At 36.2% G+C, this 24496-nt stretch overlaps 1 protein-coding gene across 2 annotated transcripts; it reads right to left on the bottom strand.

Moving 5' to 3' along the window:
* Positions 1-2275: 2275 nt before the first annotated feature.
* On the bottom strand, positions 2276-23255 carry ttc14 (tetratricopeptide repeat domain 14). Of its 2 annotated transcripts, XM_079808588.1 has the most exons (13): positions 22699-23255; positions 20911-20949; positions 20444-20562; positions 19927-20126; positions 14398-14482; positions 14180-14309; positions 13945-14100; positions 13790-13861; positions 10297-10416; positions 10073-10195; positions 7881-7998; positions 6301-6407; positions 2276-3264 (listed from the first exon to the last, which is right to left on the bottom strand). In XM_079808588.1, exons 1-13 carry the CDS (start codon positions 22830-22832, stop codon positions 2568-2570), a joined length of 2100 nt encoding a protein of 699 aa, XP_079664714.1. In that variant the 5' UTR covers positions 22833-23255; the 3' UTR covers positions 2276-2567. The 2 variants fall into 2 exon arrangements, with proteins under 2 accessions (XP_079664714.1, XP_079664715.1); XM_079808589.1 differs by lacking the exon at positions 20911-20949 and having other exon boundaries at positions 22699-23241.
* Positions 23256-24496: the final 1241 nt, after the last annotated feature.

Below are 24496 nucleotides of genomic sequence, written 5' to 3'. Positions count from 1 at the left end.
GGTTCAGCTTTCCTTTTATATTCTTAAATTAGATCAATACATTAAATTAGAATAAGACAATATAGGGCTTTTACCAATCAAATTAAATCATTTACACTGGAAAAAAACAACTGCATTAAAGGGATAGGTTCACCTAAATCATTTACTCACCCTCAAGTTGTTCCAAACCTGTATGAGTTTGTTTGTTCTGCTGAACACAAAAGATGATGTTTTGAAGAATGTTTGTAACAAAGCAGAGATAGCAACCATTGACTACCATAGTATTTTTCCCTACCATGGTAATCAATGGTTGCTCTGTCTGCTTTGTTACAAACATTCTTCAAAACATCATCTTTTGTGTTCAGCAGAACAAAGAAACTCATACAGGTTTGGAACAACTTGAGGGTGAGTAAATGACAGAATTTTCATTTTTGGGTGAACTATCCCTTTAAATAATGTTATGACATTGTTTTACATATTTGTTTTAATACAAATAAGGAATGTTGGAAAGAATGTTTTAACATGAAACTAAACTGCCAATAGGTGGCGGCAGGTATTAATGAGTGAATCATTGAATCGATTTGTTCAAACGTTCGTTCAAGAATGATGCAGTCGTTTATGAACAGGGGATTGAATCTTTGATTCAACCGATTCATTCAAAATGCTGAATCATTCAGTAAAGCTCTGTTGCTGTGAGATCCGTTATGGTTCTGCTGTGATCTTTGTTTGGAACTATTTTCTCTGCTGAAATAGAACTAAAATATGTAATTGACTTTTTGTAAATTAATTGTTTGGAACTGTCAGTGTCATATGAAATAAGTGACACATTTTCAGTTGTGATGGTATCCAGGAAAACAACACTCTTGGTCGTGTGATGTTTTTAACTGTATTATTATGTCAAATATAAAAACAGTATGTGACTGAGTTTCTCTGTGTGAGCGGTGCTGATGTGTTTCCATTTCTCGTCATGAGGCTGCGCGAGCGTCCACAGCGCAACCTTGTCAGTTCATTACAAGAGGACAGCCGTTAATGTCGAGCCCTGAAACTGATCAGAAAATGTAACGGAACATTGTAGAAATGTAGTAGAAAAGTATATTAATTGCTTCAAAATGTAACAAAGTAAAAGTAAAATGTATGCACTTTTGATTTTACTTAAGTAAAGTACAGAGATGTGAAAAATGTACTTAAGTAAAGTAACAAAGTAATCGTTACATTCCACCACTGCTCTAAGGGAGTTGGAAAATGAGCTTATTTAATTTTAATACATTTAATAACTTTAATACACTTTCATTGCATTTAAATTTTTTTTACATAATTCAGTAATACCAAAAAGAGCAACCAAGTTGACACAAGTTAACTGTCGAATGCCAATAATCAAGATATAAAGTTGAAGCGTTTTAGCTTGATCAGAGCATATTTTTTGAAAGTCTGCATTACATTTTAGTGTGCAAAGTCCTAAAACTTGAATATGGCTCAATTGATCATTTGGCTTTCTGAACCCCAGTCCACGACTCCAATGGGCGGATAATACCGTTAAAGTGCCCCTATTATGGCATTTTAAAGGTTCCCATTTTTGTTTTGGGAGTCCCCAACAACAGGTTTACATGCATGGCAATGTCAAAAAACACTTTTATTGTCTTATAATATGCATGTATTTTTACCTTATTTGCTCAACGACTCCAAAAGGATTCACTCAAGGATTAATTTTTCCAAACCCCTCCTTTGCGCGGCGCTAATCTGCGGTGATTGGTCAGATGACCCAGTCAGTTGTAATTGGAAACGGAACGCCTATCGCCATTACTGGATTACCGTTTGTCAAGTGTTGAACGTTTTATACAGTGTATGAACAGACATGGCATCAATTTTGCCTTACCAATTCGAGCCAGAGTCCGACGAGGAAACGTCCAGAGTTGCTGATAAACCAGAAAGTCAATGAGAACTCAATGGTAAGTATCAATGTAGTTTATGGCACTTCAGGCCGATTGAACACTCAGAATCGGAGTAAGAATGTCTGAGTAAGTGATATCCTATAATCTGATCAATCTTACTGTCTGTCGCCATTTGTTAGTTTAGTGCAATTATTTGCTAAATTTATTTCGGTGCACGTTCAGGAACTGTTTAAAAATGCAAAGGACGCTGAAAAATGCGGGCAAATTTGCTAACGTTTCGTCTTGGGATTCGTTTTTAAAAACGATTTGTTTAATTGACTCTTTTGAGAGACAAAAACTTTATATACGGTGCACCTTCAGATCTAAAACTTTGTAGGATGTTTTCAAAAACTACACGACAGCACTTTGGCCATTACATGTGTTTATTTGAACACTGACAATACACTGAAGGCAATTTATAATACTGAGGCATCATTCGCACGGCACATTTTGGCCATTGCTCTTAGTTTTTACAGGCTGCTTCCCCAAAAGAAAATATATCTAACCTGAAATTATGAAAATAAACAGTTTTGATCAGCGTATCAATCTATCATATGGTTAAATCACTATAATTGAAGCTCAAACCTGCTAGTACTAGTGTTACTCGTACCACATCTGAGCTATCGGTAAGAAAAATGGGACTTGAACCCTAAAGATTGACTACTTCTGCTTTTTCTCCTTCTCAAACTTGTCGATTTGACTAAAAATGTCCAGCAAATTGGAAGGAAGCTCTTTTTTTAGGGTTCCGGCGGAAGACTTGCGTCCATCTTGATCGTGACTATTTCTCTCCGCTCTATCCATCATCTCATTCCTGCCTCGTTCCGATTCGCTGTGTTTTCTGCCTTGCGAGAAACATTCCTTAGAGTAGCGATCAGATTTGTGAGAATATTCGGATTGGGTTGAGGAGGAAGAATCCCTCCTGTTTCTGGCACGTTCTGAGGTGTTGTGAGTCGCGTAAACCTCACCGTTTCCATCAGGACCTCCGGGTCTAGACCCGTATTTGACGTTCTCCGGACTTCTGTCGATGGCGTCTTCTAACCTACCTCTGCTGTCCTCATATTGGCTTTTGCCCCAGGACTGTTCTCCTTCGCTGAGGAGTTTGGTTATGGATTGTTTCTGGTTGATGTATGAGGCGGAGGTGTTCGCAGGAGCCGGAAACCAGTCGTCCTCCGCCGTTTTATCGCTACAAGACGACACTCGCCGCTTGTGTTTCTTACTGCCGTGAGACGAGCGTCGGCGTTTGTGTTTCCGCTTCTTCGATTTTTTACGACTCGTTGAAGGAGAGTCGTCGCCTGTAGTTGAAGACGTATCTGAGGACGTAGAGGAAGAGGTCGACCGCTTCCTTTTCCTCTTCATTCTATATGGAAGCAAACATCACACTGAAACTTGCATGGGACATTGACAGCGATTAAAAGAGTAAAGCATAAAAGAGTTCTTACCTTGTTTTGATGGAAGAATAGAGTTGAATGGTCACATACACAATGCCAAGTTTTGAGAGTGACGAACCATTTTTAAATCAGGGCTAGGCGATAGTTTAATAATGTTCATAGTTTGAGCTTTTGATGATATTCAATACATGATGCAGCAAAATGATTTTTTTTTAAATGGAAAACATTAACCGAAAATTAAACCAGTCATAATAAAGTTCTTAGGCAACGAGTCGACTCGCGATACACTAAAAAAGAAAAATAACTTTCACTGTTGTTAGCTGCACTCAAATCATCCTTGTTTACATTACTTACAAAAACTCAAGTAACTACATGATCTTAAATTTAGTGAGTTGTTTCTATAAAAAAATTGTATTGTCAGCTTTAAGTGTTTGTTCGGTCAACTTAACATTTCAGAGTGAAACAAAAACTGAGTAGTGGATATGTAGTTCCCAGAATGCTTTGGAAGGGACTGCATTAGGAGAGTAAATTTAGGGATTAAATTGTTATTTTATGTGTTTTTCAGTAAAGGGAGTGTTGTTAGTTTATGTTAGTGTTTAATGTTCAGTTATGTTGGACATTTAGAGGAGTTTCTGTATTTTTGTGGTTATCATTATGCAGAAAAATGGTGCCTGTGTTTAGGCTATGGGCACTCACATACACACATTTATTGGATGGAATTCCTGAAGTTTGTCCAATTAGTTATTTTTGCATTTTGTTTCTAAAAATATGCTTGTTATTTAATAGTTTTAAACTTACACTTGTAGAGCAAATAGTTAATTTAAAAAGGTCAATTAAATCGATACATGTGTTCACCTAACAAACTTCTATTCATTTAACATAACATTAAGTAAACTGCACATATTAATATTATGTAACAGTGACAAATTCAAATGATTTGTATTTGCTTTACTTGAATTTCTTTTTTTCAACTAAATTGTTATTTGTAAAAATTACTCAATATAGTTGCATGGAACCACTTGACGCTGCTTTTTTGATTTTATTTCAGCTGAAAAATGTTAAAGTGCCCCTATTATGGCTTTTTGAATATTCCCTTTCAAAAGGGTAACGCGGGTATGATGTCATTGATTGGTGACGCATGTACATGGTCCATGTTCTTGTTAAAATTGCCAATTTCTCTGGATTTAAACATTCTTGGAAACATTTGGGATAATGCAAGTACACAAAATATATAACACTGTTCTAGTGGTTTTTGAATATTTTAATAAAAAAATTACATATTGTACCTTTAAACTTAACTCAAAGTTTAAATCAAAGGTGCTTAAAAAAATTCTCATATTTGAGAGTAGAAAGACAGGATGGGATTATAAACCTACTCCAAAGGGCCCGATATACTTCAAGTGAAACTGAAGCACGAACTGATGTGATGTCATTTTGAACAAAATCAGGCCGAAACGAAGTTCGTTTGAAGTTTGTTTTGGGAGTTCGAAACTGCAAACTTTTCCGGAAAACACGACCATTGGTCCGTGGCGATTACGTAATAGGTGGGTGTGGCTCTGAGGCTCCGCCTTCTTTCACATTTAAATCTTTTCTGGTTCATTTCTCCTGTTCAGTTGGTCGAGGTCAGACGTCTGCGAGTGAAAACATGAACACACTGGAGAGCCGCTTTATTGCAGAAACTAAAGTTGTACTTCTGATGAAACGAGACTTTTTTTTAATGTTTAATACGGTTAATTTTAAGCTGTCTATTGTATAAAGTTTTATATAAATAAACGTGACAAGACTTTACTGGAGTGCTGAACAGCAGAGCTTGTGCAAACATCCACATCGCTATGATCAGATGCTTTTCTTAAGCTTTATTAAAATGCTAGCTGTTTTGTCGTGTGTTTATTTTGTTATTAAGAGGAAAGCGCGCAGCACATTTACATATTAATTTAACCGTCGCTCTAAGCAGAGTGGGTGGCGTCGGATGTTCACTAACAGTAAATCGCTGCTCACGTATTTCGAACTTTGTTTTATCCCTCTAAGCGAAGAACGAAAAAGAACTTTGTTGTGAGTGTATCAGGGCATTTATGACACAATCTTTTGGAAACATATCATCATAGTAAATCATCATGGCATTTACAATGTTGCTTAAATTTACATCACAATATCAATCAGAAATATATTGTGAATATTCAAGTATATTGCCCAGCCCTAATTTAAATTCTTTAACGTTTTAAAATGATCAAATTTACGATCTGTCTATCCATGGTTTCCCACAATGCAGATTTAATGTAAATTCAGTTGTTAAGGCATGTTAACACCAAGAAATACATATTAACGCACGATTATGTTCTGTTTCTTATAAGTGCACTGCATTTATGTCGTGTGACGCTTTATATGCTCTCTTTAAAGTAGAGTAGATTCTGGTTGGCTGTCAATGTCTTTATAATTCAGCTGCTGGAAGAAAAAAAAACGTCCTAAGTGATTCTAACAATATCGTTCCTCTGCGTTGTTATAGTTATAGTTTTAGTTTGGACTTCACTATTGGTTAACACTTTACAATAAGGCTTTATCAGTTAACAACTTTAGTTAACGTGAACTAAGAATGAACAATACTTCTAGCATTTATTGATCTTAGTTCATCTTATTTCAACATTTACAAATACATTATTATATCAAAAGTTGTATTTGTTAACATTAGTTAATGCACTGTGAACTAACATGAACAGCTGGATTTGTATTAACTAACACTAACAAAGATTAATAAATAATGTAAAATGTATTGATCATTGTTAGTTCATTTTAGTTAATACATTAGTGTTAACAAATGAGACCTGATTGTAAAGTGTTACCCACTATTAATACTAATAAAACTTAATAGTTATGGTTATTGTCCTTGGTGTGAACAGGCCTTTACTTCCTGATTTCCGTAAATAAATGAACCGCTGCATTGTGTATGTGACCAAATATGTGCTTAACAGGAATAAAAACGTGAATCAACATCGTGGTGTTTATGTTACCTTTTCTCTTCTTTTAGGATTTTACGCAATTTCTCTGCACTTGTCTCCCCGGTCTTAGTTCTTTCCTGCTCTTTGGCAGCTTCCTGTTCTTTCAATTTAAGTGATTTCTTTAAAGCAGTTCATTGACAGGGTAAAATTGGAATAATTATAAGGAAATTCATCAAGCAAGCAGGCGTGCAGCACACAGGACGAGCAATTTCACACAAGTGCCGTTTTCACACCCAAGCGAAGTATTCGGCGTCAGGAAGTTAAGCAAAAACAAAAGGCGAGATAACATTTTATATTTAGCCATGATCATAAGATTAATTTACCGTAGTACCAGGAACAGAATACAAACCAAAGGAGGAGGGGGGGTTTTATGTCCACATGGGGCATTTATGTCAACCCAGTGCAATCAGGGTTAAAGGTCCCATCAGTCAGGTTTCACAGGTCCAAGAGCAGATAGGCACATAAATGACAAAAATACTTCATCAGTACTTCAATACTTATCAGTTAACATAAACGTCATGCAAGTTTGTTTTTGATAACGAAAAAAAAGTTGAAATGCAGTATCTTAACGCATGACATATCTATGTATCTGAAATACTGAAGCTAGTTGTCTGATTAAATTTGCAGTGGCAGCCAATCATGTATCAGGGTTCCTACACATCTCCATTTCAACATTCCATACTTTTACAAACTCAAATTTCAAGCCTGAAGATTATCAGCTTTACATTTGTAAATATTTTTTTTTTCTTAGGTTTTTTTGTGATTTTCTCAAAGTGGCACCATACAAAGCCCCTAAAATAAAAACAATTTTCATGCTCTCGAGAAACTATTCAGTTTTTTTCTATTATATTTTCTATGATATTTAACTATTCACATAGCGCACTGGAGGTTTTAGTTTTTTCTAGTTTTATATTATATTTTAATTTCTGTAACCCATTTCATTTGTGTATAACCGCCATCTTACTATGAAGAAAACGAGAGCAAGGATGCACATGAATTGATAGAGATCTATTTGCTCAAAAATTGGCTTTCCTTAGGATAGTACCTCTAATATTCAAGGCCTAATGTCCAATTTAACGCATCCTGTGTGGCAGCGGAGAAACCATGACACGAATTGTGTCCTATTTGTCAAGTTCAAGGGTCTCTAAAGAAGATTGGTACTGTAAATTTTTTTTTGAATGCAGCCTCTGTGGTGGCAGAGAAACCATGACACAAAATGAGCTACTGGCACAATACAGCTGTGCGCATTGTCCTATATGCTAAGTTCAAGGGTAAAAAAAATAAATAAAAAAGACTTGTACTGTAAAAAAAAGTCGAAATTTGGCTTTCGATAGGGCAGTACATCATATTTCAAGGACTCAGGTCTGCTTTAACGCATACTCTGTGGCAGCGGAGAAACCATGCCACGAAATTAACTGATGACACTATAGGTGGCTCAGTGTGCATTGTCCTATACGCCAAGTTAAGTCTGTATATTTTTTTATTTTTGCAAAGGTCCTTTTAGATGCTCTGTAATATGGTACCAAGAATACTTTTCCATACTGCGTAGGAACCCTGATGTATTTTGTGACGGGCAGGTTTATCCAGCTCACCTGGATGCGTATCTGAAGTTTCTCCAGAGCCTCTGCTGCCTCTTGAAACGTGTCATCTAACACCACGGCTCTTTTGTAAAGACCCTCAGCGGTCACCAACTTTTCTTCCTCTTCAAGTCTAAGCAGAAAAGATCAGATCACCGTCAAAACATCTTTGGAAGAGTTAAAAGGCATTCTAAAATTATTATAAAAGCGATATTAATGCAGTCTTCCAAGCTACAATGTCTATATTGGTATTTGGCAAATTAAACATTTATGGTAAAAGTATTGTTCATAAATTATGTAACGAGTGTTTCTGTTCATAAGTGGCTGGTATGGTGTTTTGTTAGCTTCTATGGCATTAATATTCAGTTGTTAAAAATATCAAAGGCCCCGATATACTTCAAGCGAAATTGAAGAACGACCGGTTGACGTAATTTCGAACCAAATAAGGGCAAAACGAAGCTCGAAACAGCTTGCCAAAGGAAACTTTCAAAAATTTCGCACCGGCTGGTAAACACTTTTCGAACTCCCATTGGTCCGTGGCAATGATGTAATAGGTTAGCCTGACGTCATCATGCTCGGATTCTAGTCAATGTGATTCTGATACTGCTTCATTGGGCAGTGATTATGAGGCGGGTTCAACCGAACCAGGAAAGAAAATGCGTCAGCACTCAATTGGATAGACCTACAACCAATCAGGCAACGGAGTAAGTGACGTGCTGGGCGACTCATAGTTGTCAACAGAACTCAACTGCATGCACGCTGGAAGAAGTAGATGATGATTAGTGTAAACGATCTTTGCTGCTGTTGTAAAAATAATTAAAATAAATACTTACCAACGCAATAATTTTGGAGAGAAATAGTAAAGGTGAATGCATATACAAACAAGTTCTCCGTTTAGGATTAGAACGAATTCAACCCAAACGCTCTTTGGTGACGTGGATGATAACGTTACTGTTAATCATCTGTCCATCATCGTATAAAGCCCGCCCTGACAATTTCATCGTCCGAAAACCTCTGGTTCGAGCATAGTTGCTCCACAACGGATCAAGTCCAGACCAAACTTCCAAACCTCAAATGTTGTGGGCGGGGCTAAGTCCGGCTGGCATCCAGGCTAGTAAAGCCGCGTTCCCACCGCAGGAACTTTCCCTAGGAACTTTGGGGTGATACTCGTGTGTTTCGACCACAGGAACCAGGGTCTAAATGAAGTTCCAGGTAAATATTTCCCCTGCTCACGAGGTAGTACTTTTTCAAAGTTCTGGAACTTTCGGGGGTGGGACTTGGGCGCTGAACATGCTGATTGGTTGAGCTCACGCAGCATTTTATTTCAACCGCCATTTTTAAAAGTCTTGCTCTTTCTGTCCGATGGCGCGCGTTGTCTTAGCAATCACACGGTCAATGTCCGTAATAGCTGATAATAACATACATTGTCTTATTTTAAATCTAGCTTTACGAGCTTTCAGAATATGCTTTAGTATCAGTGCTCGTCTCTTTTCCGCTGTTTTGTTAATTATCTCTTTAGTAAAACAATACATAACTAGCAAAAGCAGCGCTGCTTGCATCTCCTCCATACTTGCTATTGTTGCACAAAAATGATTACTGTCCGTCGGTGACTGGGAGGAACAGTCCCACGTCTCTGGACTAATTTGCCTAATCTTCACGGTACTTTAGACTGCAGCGGAAACGCAGACAGTAGCAGGTTTGGGGGGGGGGGGGGGGATTCCTGTAAAAAAAAGTTCCTGGTACAAATTGTTCTGGGTAATTTCGGTGGCACAGGGCTTAATAGGTGGGTGTGGCTCTTAATTAAGGTTTAATATACAACAGATGGAATGAGCTTTGGCATTTCCAGACGTTAATAGTAAGAACAAAAACATGCATGACACGTACGGGAATATTCTGAATAGATGTTCAACTTATAGAACATTTCATCTTTTGTTTGGAACAAGAATGTAACCAGAATAATCGCTTTAATCTGGTTGGGCATGTAAACACGGTTAATGCTACGCCTCAGACAGGTTGGATCTTGTCTTAAAATAATAAATAGCTCAGGTAATGAATGCTTTGTTGAATCAGAGCAATTCAATGCATTCTTGTGACGTTTCAAGATTATGAACATAAAATAAATGCCGTTTGGTGGGATATAAGCCTGACAGCATAGTCTTGATGTAATTCATGTCAGAATTAAAGTAACACAGTTGTTGATGACATACTGTCCTCCTCTTTCCACTAGCGTCTGGCAGAGGTATTTTTTAGCATTCCTGTGCGTAGGACAGCTCTCCAATGCCAGTTCAAAGTCATTGATGGCTTTCATCAAGCTTCCTTTGGTTGCATATCTAAAATAAAAAATAAAAAACAGTAATTATGTTACACGAGCCACAATATGGCCAACACTGCATGATAATAATACTCTTTATATGAATGTGATGTGACTTACAGAGCTCCACGTGCCACAAGCGCCTCCACATTGTTCGTGTCGATCTCTAAGGCCTTGTTGTACTCATTCATTGCTTCTACATGACGACCCGATTTGAAATGTTCAACACCAGCTTTAACACTATAATGATTTGAAGAAATGATACAGTCAGCACTCGTTTACTCAGTTTTGGACTTAAATATTTAGTAAATGGTTAAATGACAAATACAATTCTTGGAAATGTACTACTTGTACCGGTATTTATGTTCAGTGAGTGTTTGTTTGTTAATTTGTATTTATGTTCGTTTCCAATTTTTATAGCATTTTCAAGGAACATTCCAATTTAATAACAATAATAAAAATGTCATGTGGTGTAACCATCAAGTAAAACAGTAATAACATATTGAACACACATCTCAATTCAAAATTAAATTATTTTTAAAAATGGTAACACTCTAAAATAGGGTTTCATTAGTAAACTAATAATGAGCAATAATTATACAGCATTAATACATGTATTAGTTAATTTCAACATTTACTAATACATTTTTTTTTATTAAAAGTTGTATTTGTTAATATTAGTTAATGCCCTGTGAATTTACTAATACATTTTTTTTAAATTAAAAGTTGTATTTGTTAATATTAGTTAATGCCCTGTGAAGTAACATGAACAAACAGTTCAGCTGACAGTTTTTAGCTGACAACTTTGAGTAATATATTTGTTACAACATTTAATTACTGTTAGTTACATACAATAACTAATTGTAACAAATGAGACCTTGTTGTAAAGCGGTACCCAAAAATTATATAAGTGCTGGGGAATGTTACTTTTAAAAGTAATGCATTACATTAACGTGTTACTCCCTAAAATGTAGCTAATTGCGTTAGTTACATTTTATAGAAAGTAATGCGTTACTGTACTTTTGCGTTACTTTTTCTTCGTCTGGGCTGGATTTGGTTGTTTGTTTTTTAATAACAAAATGAATGTTGGCAAAGTGTAAAGGTCCATAAGTGAAATGAAAAAGCCTTAGGCTGAAGGAAATGCAAATATCACGACTGCAAAGTAGAGGGCGGCGCTCAACAGTGTTGCCAAGTCAGAGCTTTTCCCGCGAAAATGTAGCTACTTTTACGTTGTCGCCGTGGGTAAAAAAAAATTTCAGCGGGTTGATTTCCACCCTCATACATACGATGTTGGAGCTCCAACACCCCCAAATAACTCCCCAGATATACAAATTTAGTGGAGAATTCGGCCGCCCAATGGAGAAATTTTTGTCGAAGGTCAGCACTAAGACATTGGTTAATAAATTTAGATTAAATACAAAGTATATTTGTGTAATTATTGCAGGATTGTGTAATATTCTGAGTTTGCATTTCACAGTTTTTATTCATTTTGCATAATACGTAATTGTTTTTTGGGCTTTTTTTTGCAAGATGAGTAAATGCTAGAACTACAATAACCATCCTTTTCACACACAACACCTCTGCTCTTAGTCATGATTTTAAATGGGGAAACAAAGAAACTTGCGTTACTTATCTATATTTTGTTGTAAATTTAAAGGTAGTGTTACTTTACAAATTTCTTGAAAAAAGTTGTAACATCTGCTCCCTCCAACCACCAGAGCCCTCACTCAAATACTGATCACACTCCATTTCCTCTACAGTCACTTCATGTTTGCATAATACAATTTAAAGGCAAGCCTGCAACCTTAGCCAGAAAAAAAAAAAAAAGCATAACGCCTGCTAACGCTGCGGTACGCAGGGAATAAAACAAGAGGAAATAAACTGCTGTTGTGAGGAAATAGCTTATTTAAATCAATCAACAGCCCATCGGTTAATCTTCAATGTGTGGTCTTTAAAAATAGATCAATACAAAACAAATGTTTGAGTTTACATCAGAAAAAAAATGCTGTTTTATAAGGAAATTGCGTGACAGTTTTCAAGGCATCTGTGAAGTTAGCGGTTACGCTTTCTCCAATGGTAGAGCCAGAGACCCTCATATCTCCCAATAATAAGACCTTCTCTGGTATAAAGAGCCATGCTTTCATCTAACACATTGCTAAGTATTGCCAGTTTTTCCTGCACTGTATACCCTAACGCTCTAAATAATGCAATGGTTTGAATAGAGCCATCTCAAATTAAACAAATTAGTTCAATCAACTTAACTTCTATGAGTATTTAAAACTTTCTTTTTCTTTTGAGTTCACAACACAGACACATTTTAAGTAATCTGAACTGTATCATTGTTTTGTGTTTTATGAACTTTAACTAAAATGTAACCGAAACTGGGCTGGGATTTCTATTTCACAGCATGCTTTGACATTACATTCAAAAGGGACAGTAAATGCCAAAATTAAGTGTTATATTATGGGTTTTTGTTTTGTTTTTTGGTGCAAGATTAACATTAAGTGGGAGATTTAGTAGAGTTTAAAGTTTTTGTTATGTTGTTTTTTTGTAGGGTGACAAGTGGAGCATGAGCTTAGTTTGAGAACAGATATATGTGAAATGTCTTATATTTATTCAGAAAGTGCTCTGCTAATGTTACCAAAGCATTGTGTAACCAATTAGCAAGGTGGCATTTATTGAATTTGCTAGTTAAAGCAAGTCAAGTTTCCACTACTAAAAATGTGAGATTACATGATATTTTTAAGTTAAATGTATACATTAGCTTAATCAAATATTTCGAGTTCAAGCAATTAAAACGTATGGTTACAAAATAAAATTCTGCATGTTCTGATTTACAACTGATTGCCTCCATTTTTTTTTTAGCTTTGCCAGCTTATTCGGGTTTACAGATTGCCTTAATGAGCGTTTTTTTTTTCATTGCCATAGTGATATCTTGTTATGACCATTCCTGTTTATTGGATATCACATTTACTGGATTACTGTTTTTGGACTGTCTATTTTGTCCATTGACCCTAGCCTGTATTTTTTGACCGTCCCTTTGGATTGATTGTTTCAATAAACTTCTGCAAATGGATTCAAACCAAATATCAAGCCTGAGTTTGTTACAAAAGTAATCTGATAACATAACTCGTGTTAGTTGTAATGCATTACCCCCAAACACTACTGATAATGATAACAATTGAAAGACTTTTCTTCAATTTGATATCTGTAAAGTTTAACCCCTGGCATTTCTGACTTGATGCAAATTAAAACATCAGAAATTAAAAATATATTATTTTTAAATAATATGAACAAATATTGTGTTCATTTAATGGAATATAAGGAAAAAATTCTAGATGTCCTCTCTGCAGCCTGTAGTGCGATGACGAACAGGATTAAATCCAATACATAGTGGGTGCTTTTTTCCCGCAATCCAGTTTAAGGTTAGGATGTAGGATAGTTTAGGGGTTCGTATCTGTTGTAGCAGTATGTAGGCGATCAGCATTGTGATTGACGTGAGTAATAAAATCTTTAGAATCGACTGCACTGGAAGATGAAAATCACGCAGATTTAATGCAGTACGACATCGCGCTGCAGTGAGGACAATCTCAAAAATTTGGTAAGAACAAACCATTTCAAGGCCCAGGATACAGACTGCTTCTTCCGAATAGTCGTTGCAAAATCCTCTTCTTTGAAGCGCTTACTGTATATATAAAAAAATCTGTTTAATTGAGAAAACACCAATAAAACTGGGACTGACATAAAGGTGTATATGATAGAATATACCTCTGTAACCCCCTCATTAGCGAAGGAGTTTGTGCACCACTTATTCCCAGCTTTTCCAGGAGGTAGTCCACATTTAAGGGGTTGGACAAACCAAGTGCGCCGTCCAAAAGCTTCTCATAAGTCTCGTTGCTATCTGTGGACACCTTTTCACCCCGGCTGAAAGAGTGGAAGTAGCAATAAACATCATGAAATCCGAGATAAACGGGTAAATGTTTTTTTTCTTAATTCAACGTACATGTAATGAAGAGGAAGATCTTCTTTGCATATGACACCCAGCTTGACTTTACTCAAGTGAGGAGCCAGCGAAGATGAATACAGTGATAGGGTCAACTTCTCGTGGTAACGGTCAATGTCCTTCACCCCCGCTGTGGCATAAAACATCACTTTATCCCATCTAATAATCATTTTATATATTAATGCATTGGCTTACCTTAAATAAATAAAAAAACATACCTCTGATTAAATCCCCAATTTGGTAATAAGACAGAGGATCATCATGATTTCCAGTCGAAGGTACATTTCTTATTGGACAGAGGGCCTTTTGAAAGATAACATTTAGTTTTAGAATTACATTTGACTGACAAGCTACAACTAATTAAGAAATATTTTGTGCTAATTTCTTAGAAATGTACTTTAAGTGTTCATGTTGGTTTCATATGGGTTTGAAAAACTTTAATACCATTTTCAGCAAAGGTTTCCATTTAAAGACTTAAAAGTAATAGCATTTAACATTATAACTCGCAATTACGAGTTTATCTCTCACATTTCTGAGGAAAAAAGTCAGAATTGCAAGCTTATATCTCATTTTTGAGAGAAAAGTTGCTATCAACTCATGGTTGTGAGTTAAGTCAGCTCACAATTCTGACTTTTCTTCTCACAACTGAGATTAGGGTTGTTAAACATACCAGTACAACCGGTACCATTTGGTGCTAAAAAGAAAAGTTGATGGAACCAGCATTCTGCAGTAACGGTAGTACAGAGTAACAGGTATTTTCGGTACCTGCTGATTGACGCTGCTTTGAAACGCTTTCATTAGTGTTTGTCGCTCTGAGCAAAAAAGATTTCTATTTACAGCGTGTTTTTACAAGCGTCGAGCTTTGTAGCCAATCACAATCATATCTGTTGAGCGTGTGAAAGCAATGGCCAATCAGAGGAGCTCGTCAGAAACCACTTAAAGGATTAGTTCACTTTAAAATGAAAATTACAACATGATGGCAATGAACGGGGCTCACAAGTTTGAAGCTCAAAAAAACACATCCATCCATAATAAAAAGTGCTCCACACGGCTCCGGAGGTTAATAAAGGCCTTCTGAAGCAAAGCCATGCATTTGTGTAAGAAAAATATCCATATTTAAAACTTTATAATATAAAATATCTAGCTTCCGCCAGACCGCCGGATGGAAATATGGAAATATTCAACTTACGGAAAAAGCGTAACTGGCGTGACGTATGACTAGGACATAGCGTAATGGTTTTGGACTCCAAGAGGAGTTACACTTTCTGTGTAAATTGAATATGGAAGGCAGTCTAGAGGAAGCTAGATATTTTACTTTATAACATGTTAAATATTGAAATTCCATCGATGCACTTCAGAAGGCCTTTGTTAACCCCCAGAGCCGTGTGGAGCACTTTTATAATGGATGGATGTGCTTCAAACTCGTGAGCACAGTTCACTGCCATTATAAAGTATGAAAGTGTCAGTATATTAATATAACTCCGATTGTATTCGTCTGAAAGAAGAAAGTCATATAGGCCTAGGATGACTTGAGGGTGAGTAAATCATGGGGTAATTTTCTGTATTCATATTCTCATGGTGCAAACAGGGGCAAAAATAGCGCAAACAGCAAAAGTAATAATCTCAACCATGTCAAAATTACAAATAATGATTTCAATTTAAAGGTGCGGTATGTAGGATTGACACCTAGTGAAATGGGTAATGCAGTCCAAATTCAAAATATTGGAGATCGTTGTTTCCCCGCCCCCTCCTCCTCAGACTCAACGCTCATACGGGTTGCCAGCTTGAGATAACGCAACAGAAGTGAGCACAATTGACAATGAAAGCCACACTGTATGTTGATGAGTTGATTTATCCGTGTTTTAATGTGCTCTCGTTCATAGAGATTTTTAGATGGATTCTGAGGCTTTTTAGGTCGGTTAGAATCTGTGATCTCTGACCCAGTGTGTTTGCTGGCTTCCATGGCTGCTGCAATACGCCGTGTTTTCCACCAACAGGCAACATGTGGTGTTGAAATACTATTGGATAAACCGGCAGCGTGCGTTATCATACAGACCAAAACAAAAACATTTAGACAGAGCTAGACAGTAACGGAGAACATTTACTAGAGTTCAGTACTTTAGTACAATTTTGAGGGATCTGTGCTTTACTCGAGTATTATTTTTGGGGAGTACTCATGACTTTACTCAAGTACATTTGAGAGGCAAATATTGTACTCTTTACTCCGCTAAATTTCGATCCATAACCGTAAGTACCCGTTACTTCTCCTTTAAAAAAAAAAAAAAAAAAAAAAAACATATCCTCCATTTGTTTTTTCCCTTTCAAACGTGATTGGATTGTGCAGGCAACACTGATTGGGACAGCCTATCAGCAATCACCTTCAGCTTTCCGACAAAGTCAACTCCATGGTCAGATTTAGATAAGAGACGAAACCATGGACGAAACAATGGATGAAGACGCAGCAGGTCCATCCCGGGAATGTGCCAACCCGTGGCCCCACCTCGCCAGACTATTTCAATTTTCTGAACAAGTTAATGATAGTTTTCGCTTCAAGTGTTTGCTGTGGCTTAATACTGTCACTCAAATGAGCTGAATTTTATTTTTCCTTCTTTGTACGCTGACCTAAACACAGCTGATTAGCTGATTTTCTTTAATCTTATTATTTTCTCTTCTTTGCTCTATGCTGCGTGTATAACACGGTCAGGTTCAGAGGTGTGTCAGAACATTGCTATATTGCCTTCTTTGCTGGTTTAGGTTTATTGATTTGATTGATGAAAAAACAGAGAAACTCACATACACACAATTGTTAGCTGCATTTTCTTTTCTGATATTACACATCAATGTAAGCTGAGAATTTGCTTTGATGTTCTTGAGTATGCTGTGTGTTTAACACAGTCAGGTTCAAATGTTGGCGCAAAAAAATCCATTAAAACTCTAGCAGAGGTTTGTCAGAGCGTTGCCATTGTGCTATTGCCTTGTGGGCAAGTGAGAAATGTTAAATAGAGCAACACGGTAAAAAATATGAAAATTACTTGATTTTACTTTCAACTCCTTTTACATTCTCAAGATATTAACATTAACATTTTTCATAACTCCATGTAGGACGTTTCTGTACATAAATGTAAGCACTGTGGCAGTAGTAATGCAATATTTAGAAAATGTACTCTTGATACTCAAGTACTTTTAAAAACAAGTACTTCAGTACTTTTACTTAAGCAGACATCTGACTGTAGTACTTTTACTTATAATTTAGCAAGGGGTATCTGAACTTTTACTTAAGTAATGAAGCTGTATACTCTGTCCGCCTCTGCATTTAGACATTCCCACACGGAACGCACATTTCAAAGCATAACTGGCTGTAGCATTATTTTTCTGAAAAACAAGTAGGTGAATATAACATGTTTCCTACATATCTGCAAGCATCTTTAAGTGATTTGAACTAAAACTTGGTAATCATGTGCGAATGAAAACGTATGAATGTATATGTCATTTTTACTGAACTAAGGACTGGTAGTGGTGCTTAAGACATGGTTGGTAATTCAGTGTTTCTGTAAAAAAAAAAATATATATAACAATACAGATAAGACAATAATACTATGAATTCTACAACTAAGTACAATATACCACACACTAAGGATTGAGGAGCTGCTGGGTTTATGAATATTAATCACGTTGTCTGTGTTCACTCGAATTGATTTGCTGAAATCAAATAGGTGAGCGCCAGCCAATGAGGTTGCCGTTTTCGCAGCATCTTGTTAATAAAGGCTGAATAATTCCACATGAACGGCATTATTTTACAGGAAAATACAACAAAGAATATTGTTTACATGTAGCATGTCAATTCTGCGTGCCAAAACTCTCTCGCTCTCTCCTTGAGTGTGTGAGAAACAGAGCATTTCAGTGTTTACGGTGTGTCAAATTACACTGTGCATTCATTGAGATGAAATAAAATATTGTGCTTTACAGATCGCTTGACGGAGAGAAAACTCACGCTCTCAGTCCAAGTGCTCAGCGAGTGAAAATATATCTGTGTTTGTGTGCCAGTTCCAGATTGTAGAGGTAGCTCCTCGTTTAGTGATAATCTCCTCCGCCACAGTTGTTTTCGCTCTGCACGTGAACTGCGAACTGGTCGTGTCATCAACTAGGCTTTAAGGCCAATTTATACTTCTGCGTCGAGTGCACGCAGAGGGTACGGCGTACCCTACGCATAGACGCGTTGGTTACGCCGTACCCTACGCCGTACCCTGACGCGCACCTCTCCAAAAATGTAACAACGCGTCAATTCTACGCGGACCGCAAGCGCTGTGATTGGTCTGCCAGAACCCTTCCCTCAGGTCAATAAATAAATAAAAAATCTGCGATAGGAGTGTGTGTGTGTGTGTCCAGAAATTGGATGATAGTTCCTTACGTCTGCTATAACACAATATTTTGCAGTCCAGCGATTCTTTATGGTAGTAAATAAATACATAGATCCGCTGAGTATAGTTTATTTATTTTCTCATTAAAACCAAAGATGTTAATCAGTAATTGTATATCAAGAACAGGGACACAATCAGTAATTGTATATCAAGAACAGGGACACATTAGGGTACATTTTCGTGAATGGAGTCTCCGCAACAGCAATCGATTGCTCGAGCCACCGCTAGTGAAAACAGCGGCCACGAGCTCCGCATAATTTCACAAACACATTCCAGCGCCAGATCGCCTTATTTAACTTTACTAATCAACTAGAGATGCTTAATTTGTATTAGATACAACAACTCAAGCTGCAAGAAAAGCCGCTCTCTCACTGCTGCTGATATTCCGACATGAATGTACAGATTCTACACAACAAGCTGCTTCTTCTTCGGCTGTTCTCTTGATTACACCTACATGCCCGAGGACACTGCCTTCTAGCGTCTGCATGTGGAATTGCACATTGACGCAGACAACAGCGCAGAAGTATAAATGCTCACGACGGCGTCGGCTACGCGCGTAGCCTACGGCGTACACTACGGCGTACACTCGACGCAGAAGTATAAATTGGCCTTTAGCTTTAACGTTATTATCGCGGGAAGACCAATTCTTATCGTGCGATTACCGGTATATCGCAAACGATAAGATATCGCCCATTCTTATTTGAGATACAATATCGTAAATCCTGCAACTTTTTTCTGCAAATTTTTTCTCATTTTTTTTTTTAAATATATGTACATTTATAACACTAATACTTTGTATTTTATTACTTTTGCATCAAATTACAATAAAAAAAAAGTTACCGCTGCTGTGAGGGTGTTTAGTAATAGCGTCTATGGGAATGATGGTAAAAATTAACATATTTCTCTCTTTTCACTGCCGTTATCAATCTCACTCTATTTTTTCCCTCTTTTTGAAAGTTGTGAAATCACTACTGTGGCGTTTTTCTTTTGCTATATGAGCAAATGGGAACACAAAAAAAATATTTCATGTATTCTCTCATTCACAGCTATAATATTTAACCCAACTATGACGACTTCCGCTCGGAGAAACTCGGAAATGTGAAAAGGGTCTATAACAAAAAGTTGTGAGATAAAAAGTAACAATGTCCTTTTTTATTCCGTGGTGGAAGCAAGTTTCCATAAACATTATTTTTTAAAAAGAATCATGAATTCTTTCATTTAAAAATCTATTATAATTAATTGTAATTCTGTTGCTGATGCCAGCCATTAGTGGCTAAGAATTACACACTTCAGGAACAAAAAAAATATTATTAAATAAATCACCCAAACCTTTAGCTCTAGATCCTCGATATCCCTCTCCAGTCCACCAGCAGTGCAGAGAAGAGTTACAAATAAACCAAAGTCTCGTATAGAATTGATCCTTCCGATAACCATGTCTCCACGCTCCACGTCCCTGTAGAAGAGCTCGCGTCTCTCTTCAAACGACACCTCCATGAACTGCTCCAACGGGGGCATGATGGCGTACGCCTCTGAAACAGCAACATACTCAATCAGTGTGACCATTAGAAGAAGAGTTGAAGAAGAATATCCTGGTAGCTCATTTCCATACAATTAAAGTGAATGGGGACTGGGGTTGTCAAGCTACAATGGAATATAACGCACTTCATATGGACTACTTCAACTTTTGGTGCCCATTCAATTTCATTATATGGAAGAGAGAGAACAGGATAAGGTGGTTCAAAAACTTTTGAACTACATAAGGTTGAATAAATCTTTTTGAGAGAAATATTCCTTTAAACAGACATAAGTTTGTGAATTTAATTTGAAGGTAATGATGACAGTCCACCTCCAGATTCCTCCTGCCATTCATCTGCTGGTGTAGATGATTTCCATGATGGTGCAAACAGAAGATCAGCTTTCCTGGCTATGAACTGCTCCAGAACAGAACTTGTCTCTTCTGTATCCCTGTTTTAAACCAAGAACCACATCCACCAATCAGAGATGTCTTTTACACGTGTGTGCGCGCGCGTATATAGTTATATATATATATATAAACCAATCAGGCATAACATTATGATTATGAGGTGAAGTGAATAACAATGATTATCAGGGCTGTTTCGGCAGCAAAAGGGGGACCAACACAAAATAAGGAAGGTGGTCATGGTGTTTTGTCTGATCAGTGTATATAATGTTATTATAGTATTTGAGTCAGACCCCTGGATACAAATAATAATAGTAATTTCAAAATTAAAATAATATTTGCCATTATTTTTCACTCGACCCAAAAAAAAAAAAGAAAAGAAAAAACCTTACTGAATTTGCATGTCTTCAGAGGTGTATGGAAGCCCATTTCTGCCACACAAGAAAAAAAAAATTCATGCTTTGGTAAATCATAATACTAAACACAAAAAGTTGAAATTCTAAAATACTAAATCATAGCTCTGACATAAAGTTTAAATTATGACATATTAAAGGGTTGGTTCACCCAAAAATTTAAATTAGGTCATTATTCACTTAACCTCATTCCAAACCCGTAAGACCTTCAATCAACTTCAGAACACAAATTAAGATATTTTTGATGAAAACTGAGAGCTTTCTGTCCCTCCGTTGTTCATAAAGAGATCAAAAAAATAATCCATATGAATTAAGCGGTTTAATCCAAATGTTCTGAAGAGACACGATCGTTTTAACATGAACAGATTGAATTTAGGCTTTTTATTCACAAAAACATTCATCAAACACATTAGTTGTGGTAAACAGTAGCTCAAGCATGTTCACTTGATGTGCAACCAATGAGGTTCATTCTCATGTTACGCAGCACGTTTGAGCTTCTGCAAGAACCAATGAGGTTTATTCTCGTGTTACGCAGCACACTTGAGCTTCAGGAAGAACCAATGAGGTTCGTTCTCGTGTTCCGCTGCACACTTGAGCTTCTGCAAGAACCAATGAGGTTCGTTCTCGTGTTACGCAGCACACTTGAGCTTCTGCAAGAACCAATGAGGTTCGTTCTCGTGTTACGCAGCACACTTGAGCTTCTGCAAGAACCAATGAGGTTCATTCTCGTGTTACGCAGCACACTTGACCTTCTGCAAGAACCAATGAGGTTAATTCTCGTGTTACGCAGCACACTTGAGCTTCAGGAAGAACCAATGAGGTTAATTCTCGTGTTACGCAGCACACTTGAGCTTCAGGAAGAACCAATGAGGTTCATTCTCGTGTTACGCAGCACACTTGAGCTTCTGCAAGAACCAATGAGGTTCGTTCTCGTGTTACGCAGCACACTTGAGCTTCAGCAAGAACCAATGAGGTTCATTCTCGTGTTACGCAGCACACTTGAGCTTCAGGAAGAACCAGTGAGGTTCATTCTTGCGCATCAAGCAAGTATGGTTGAGCTTCTGATCACTGATCAATTTGTATATGTATAATAGCTTAAATTCAATCTGTCCATCATATAACGCGACCTGATCTTTTCAGAAAACCGCACAATTCATATGGATTCGGAGTGGAGTGTCAATGGAGGGAGAGAAATCAGATTTCATTTAAAAGATCTTCTTTTTTTTTTTTAGAAGATGAACAGAAGTCTCACGAGTTTGGAACAACATGAGAGAATTATGAAAGAATATAAGTTTTGGGTGAACTAACTCAAGTAATAATTATTAGATTTAAAAAGTCGAAATTATTACTTTTAATCTCATAATTATGATTTACCAAAACGTTTTTATTTTTTTTTTCTTAAATGGCATAAAACATTTGTATTGATACAAGTTTTATGGACTACTTCTATGCTGCTTTTAAATGGAATAGAGCTCTAGTCTCTATTCACTTGTGTTGGACGGAAAATAATCGTTTCTATAGTAATAGTAATGTTCTGTTAAACGTCTTAATTTGCGTTCCACAGAAGAAAAAAAAACATTTCATATGTTTGAAACGAGATGCAGTCCAGTAATTGGTTATAGTGCATTATCATATTATTATTAATTTATTTTTGACAGAATAACTACTCTGTATTAAAGGGATAGTTCCTATAAGTATGTTTAACAGGCTACTTAAAGGGTATTGGGGTCTCAACTCAAACAAGGGATCGAACCATGCACAACTCACCTTTGGTCAAGAGTCTTGGCGAGATCATCAGCCACATGTTTAAAGTCTGGGTTTTCATTTTGTTCACAGTTTAACAGTGACAACAGGTTTTCGCCATGATACGACACAGATTGTCTGAGTAAATCTCTGTCCATTATCAGTGCCTCAAACAACACATTTTTACACTAAATGTGTGCAAAAATAATCACCCCAATATTAACAAGGATATTAAACGATTGAGTAAGTCACTAGATCATCTGTTAACCTTTTAAACATGTGCTGAAAAGAGACTGTAGAAGGTAAAAGTGTCTGAATTTGAGCAGAAATAATTGCAGCTGTAAACGTGCATATGCCAAACGCGAGACGTGGAAACCGGAAGCAGACCGGAAAAATACTTTACTTTAACCACTTTCGGACATCCTTAAAGATTCGATTTTTACAAAATAGTCGAAATTGCATTAAAATACAGCTATTTGGAATGTAGTTTGTTTCGCTTTAACGGAACATAGGCCAAACAAGAATCACACGAGAGGCTGTAGAAACGGGAAACGTTTTATTGTTGTCTTGTTTTCAAAATTAAAGTCAGTGATAAAAAAAATAAAAAAAACAGCATCAGATCTCGCGGTTTTCAAAATAAGAGTCACACAGGCAGGCTTTTTTTTCTAAATAAAAGTTCCACTAACACGCAAAATATAAACTACAAAAACATTTCAGACGGGACTGGGAAACCAAGAACAAACTATTAGCCAAATGTACTTCCAAGTGCTCTTAATTCTAAAGATGACTGTAGAATGAATATGAACGAACAATATAAATAAACAGACTTAAATAACTTAAAATTAACTTACACACTTAAAATAAACAGAATATTATCATGCGCTGGTTTCTATGCTAATATATATATATATATATATATATATATATATATATATATATATATATATATATATATATATATATATATATATATATATATATATATATATATATATAAATATATAGGCTATATTATTTAAATTTTTTTGCTTTCAGGTTAACTCCTGGAGAGCAAAGAAAAAACCCAGGGGTGTCGCACCCGTGGGGGATGTGGGTGTTTTTTAAGTAAAGTTTTAAGTTTAAGTAAGGTTTTTCAAGTCTTTTAAGTAAAATACTTTTTTTTTCTCCTTAACCTCTTTCTGTCCCCGTCGCCTAAGAATAGAATAGAAAAAAACTGATGTGACTAGCCATCAGAACCCAACCGGACACCGTGGTTAAAAAAAACTGAGGTATGTATAATATATATATATATATATATATATATATATATATATATATATATATATATATATATATATATATATATATATATATATATATATATATATATATATATATATATATATATATATATATATATATATATATATATATATATATATATATATATATCTTGTATGTTATACCTTTTGTATCCTTCTGTCATTGTATTAATCGTTTTTATTGTTAACAAACAAACCACACCCATCCCCCACACTTTTGAAAAGCTTGCTACGCCACTCAGAAAAAAACTGTTTCCCAGAAACATTTAATTGAAACACTTACAAAAAGAATTCATTCACACGAAACCAGGAAATAAATATGAGAAATACAAGTTTCGCCACCCTACTTCAACTACTAGACAACCAGACAACCAGATGGAAATCTGAACAATTTATTAACAATCTACAATAGGGCTCAATTTGTTAACAAACATAAGGGTTCCCTTATTAGTAATTTTTTATTTTTTTATTTTTTTATTGAGCCTTAACAGTTATCATACAAGACAAGAATAAAAATATTT

The sequence above is a fragment of the Gobio gobio genome (assembly GCF_949357685.1).
Source record: "Gobio gobio genome assembly, chromosome: 24".
Taxonomy (NCBI): Eukaryota; Metazoa; Chordata; class Actinopteri; order Cypriniformes; family Gobionidae; genus Gobio; species Gobio gobio.
Note: the sequence above shows the minus strand (reverse complement) of the source record. Positions and strands in the feature narration are given on the sequence as shown.

Bases quoted from the DNA above. Each gene is read 5' to 3' on its own strand.
- ttc14 (XM_079808588.1), bottom strand. From the start codon at position 22,832: ATGGACAGAGATTTACTCAGACAATCTGTGTCGTATCATGGCGAAAAC. The intron at 14,483-19,926 runs GTTTGGGTGATT...ATCTTTCAAAAG, and splicing joins TCGAGGATCTAGAGCTAAAG to GCCCTCTGTCCAATAAGAAA. The intron at 7,999-10,072 runs GTATGTCATCAA...TTTTCTGCTTAG, and splicing joins CTAGTGGAAAGAGGAGGACA to ACTTGAAGAGGAAGAAAAGT.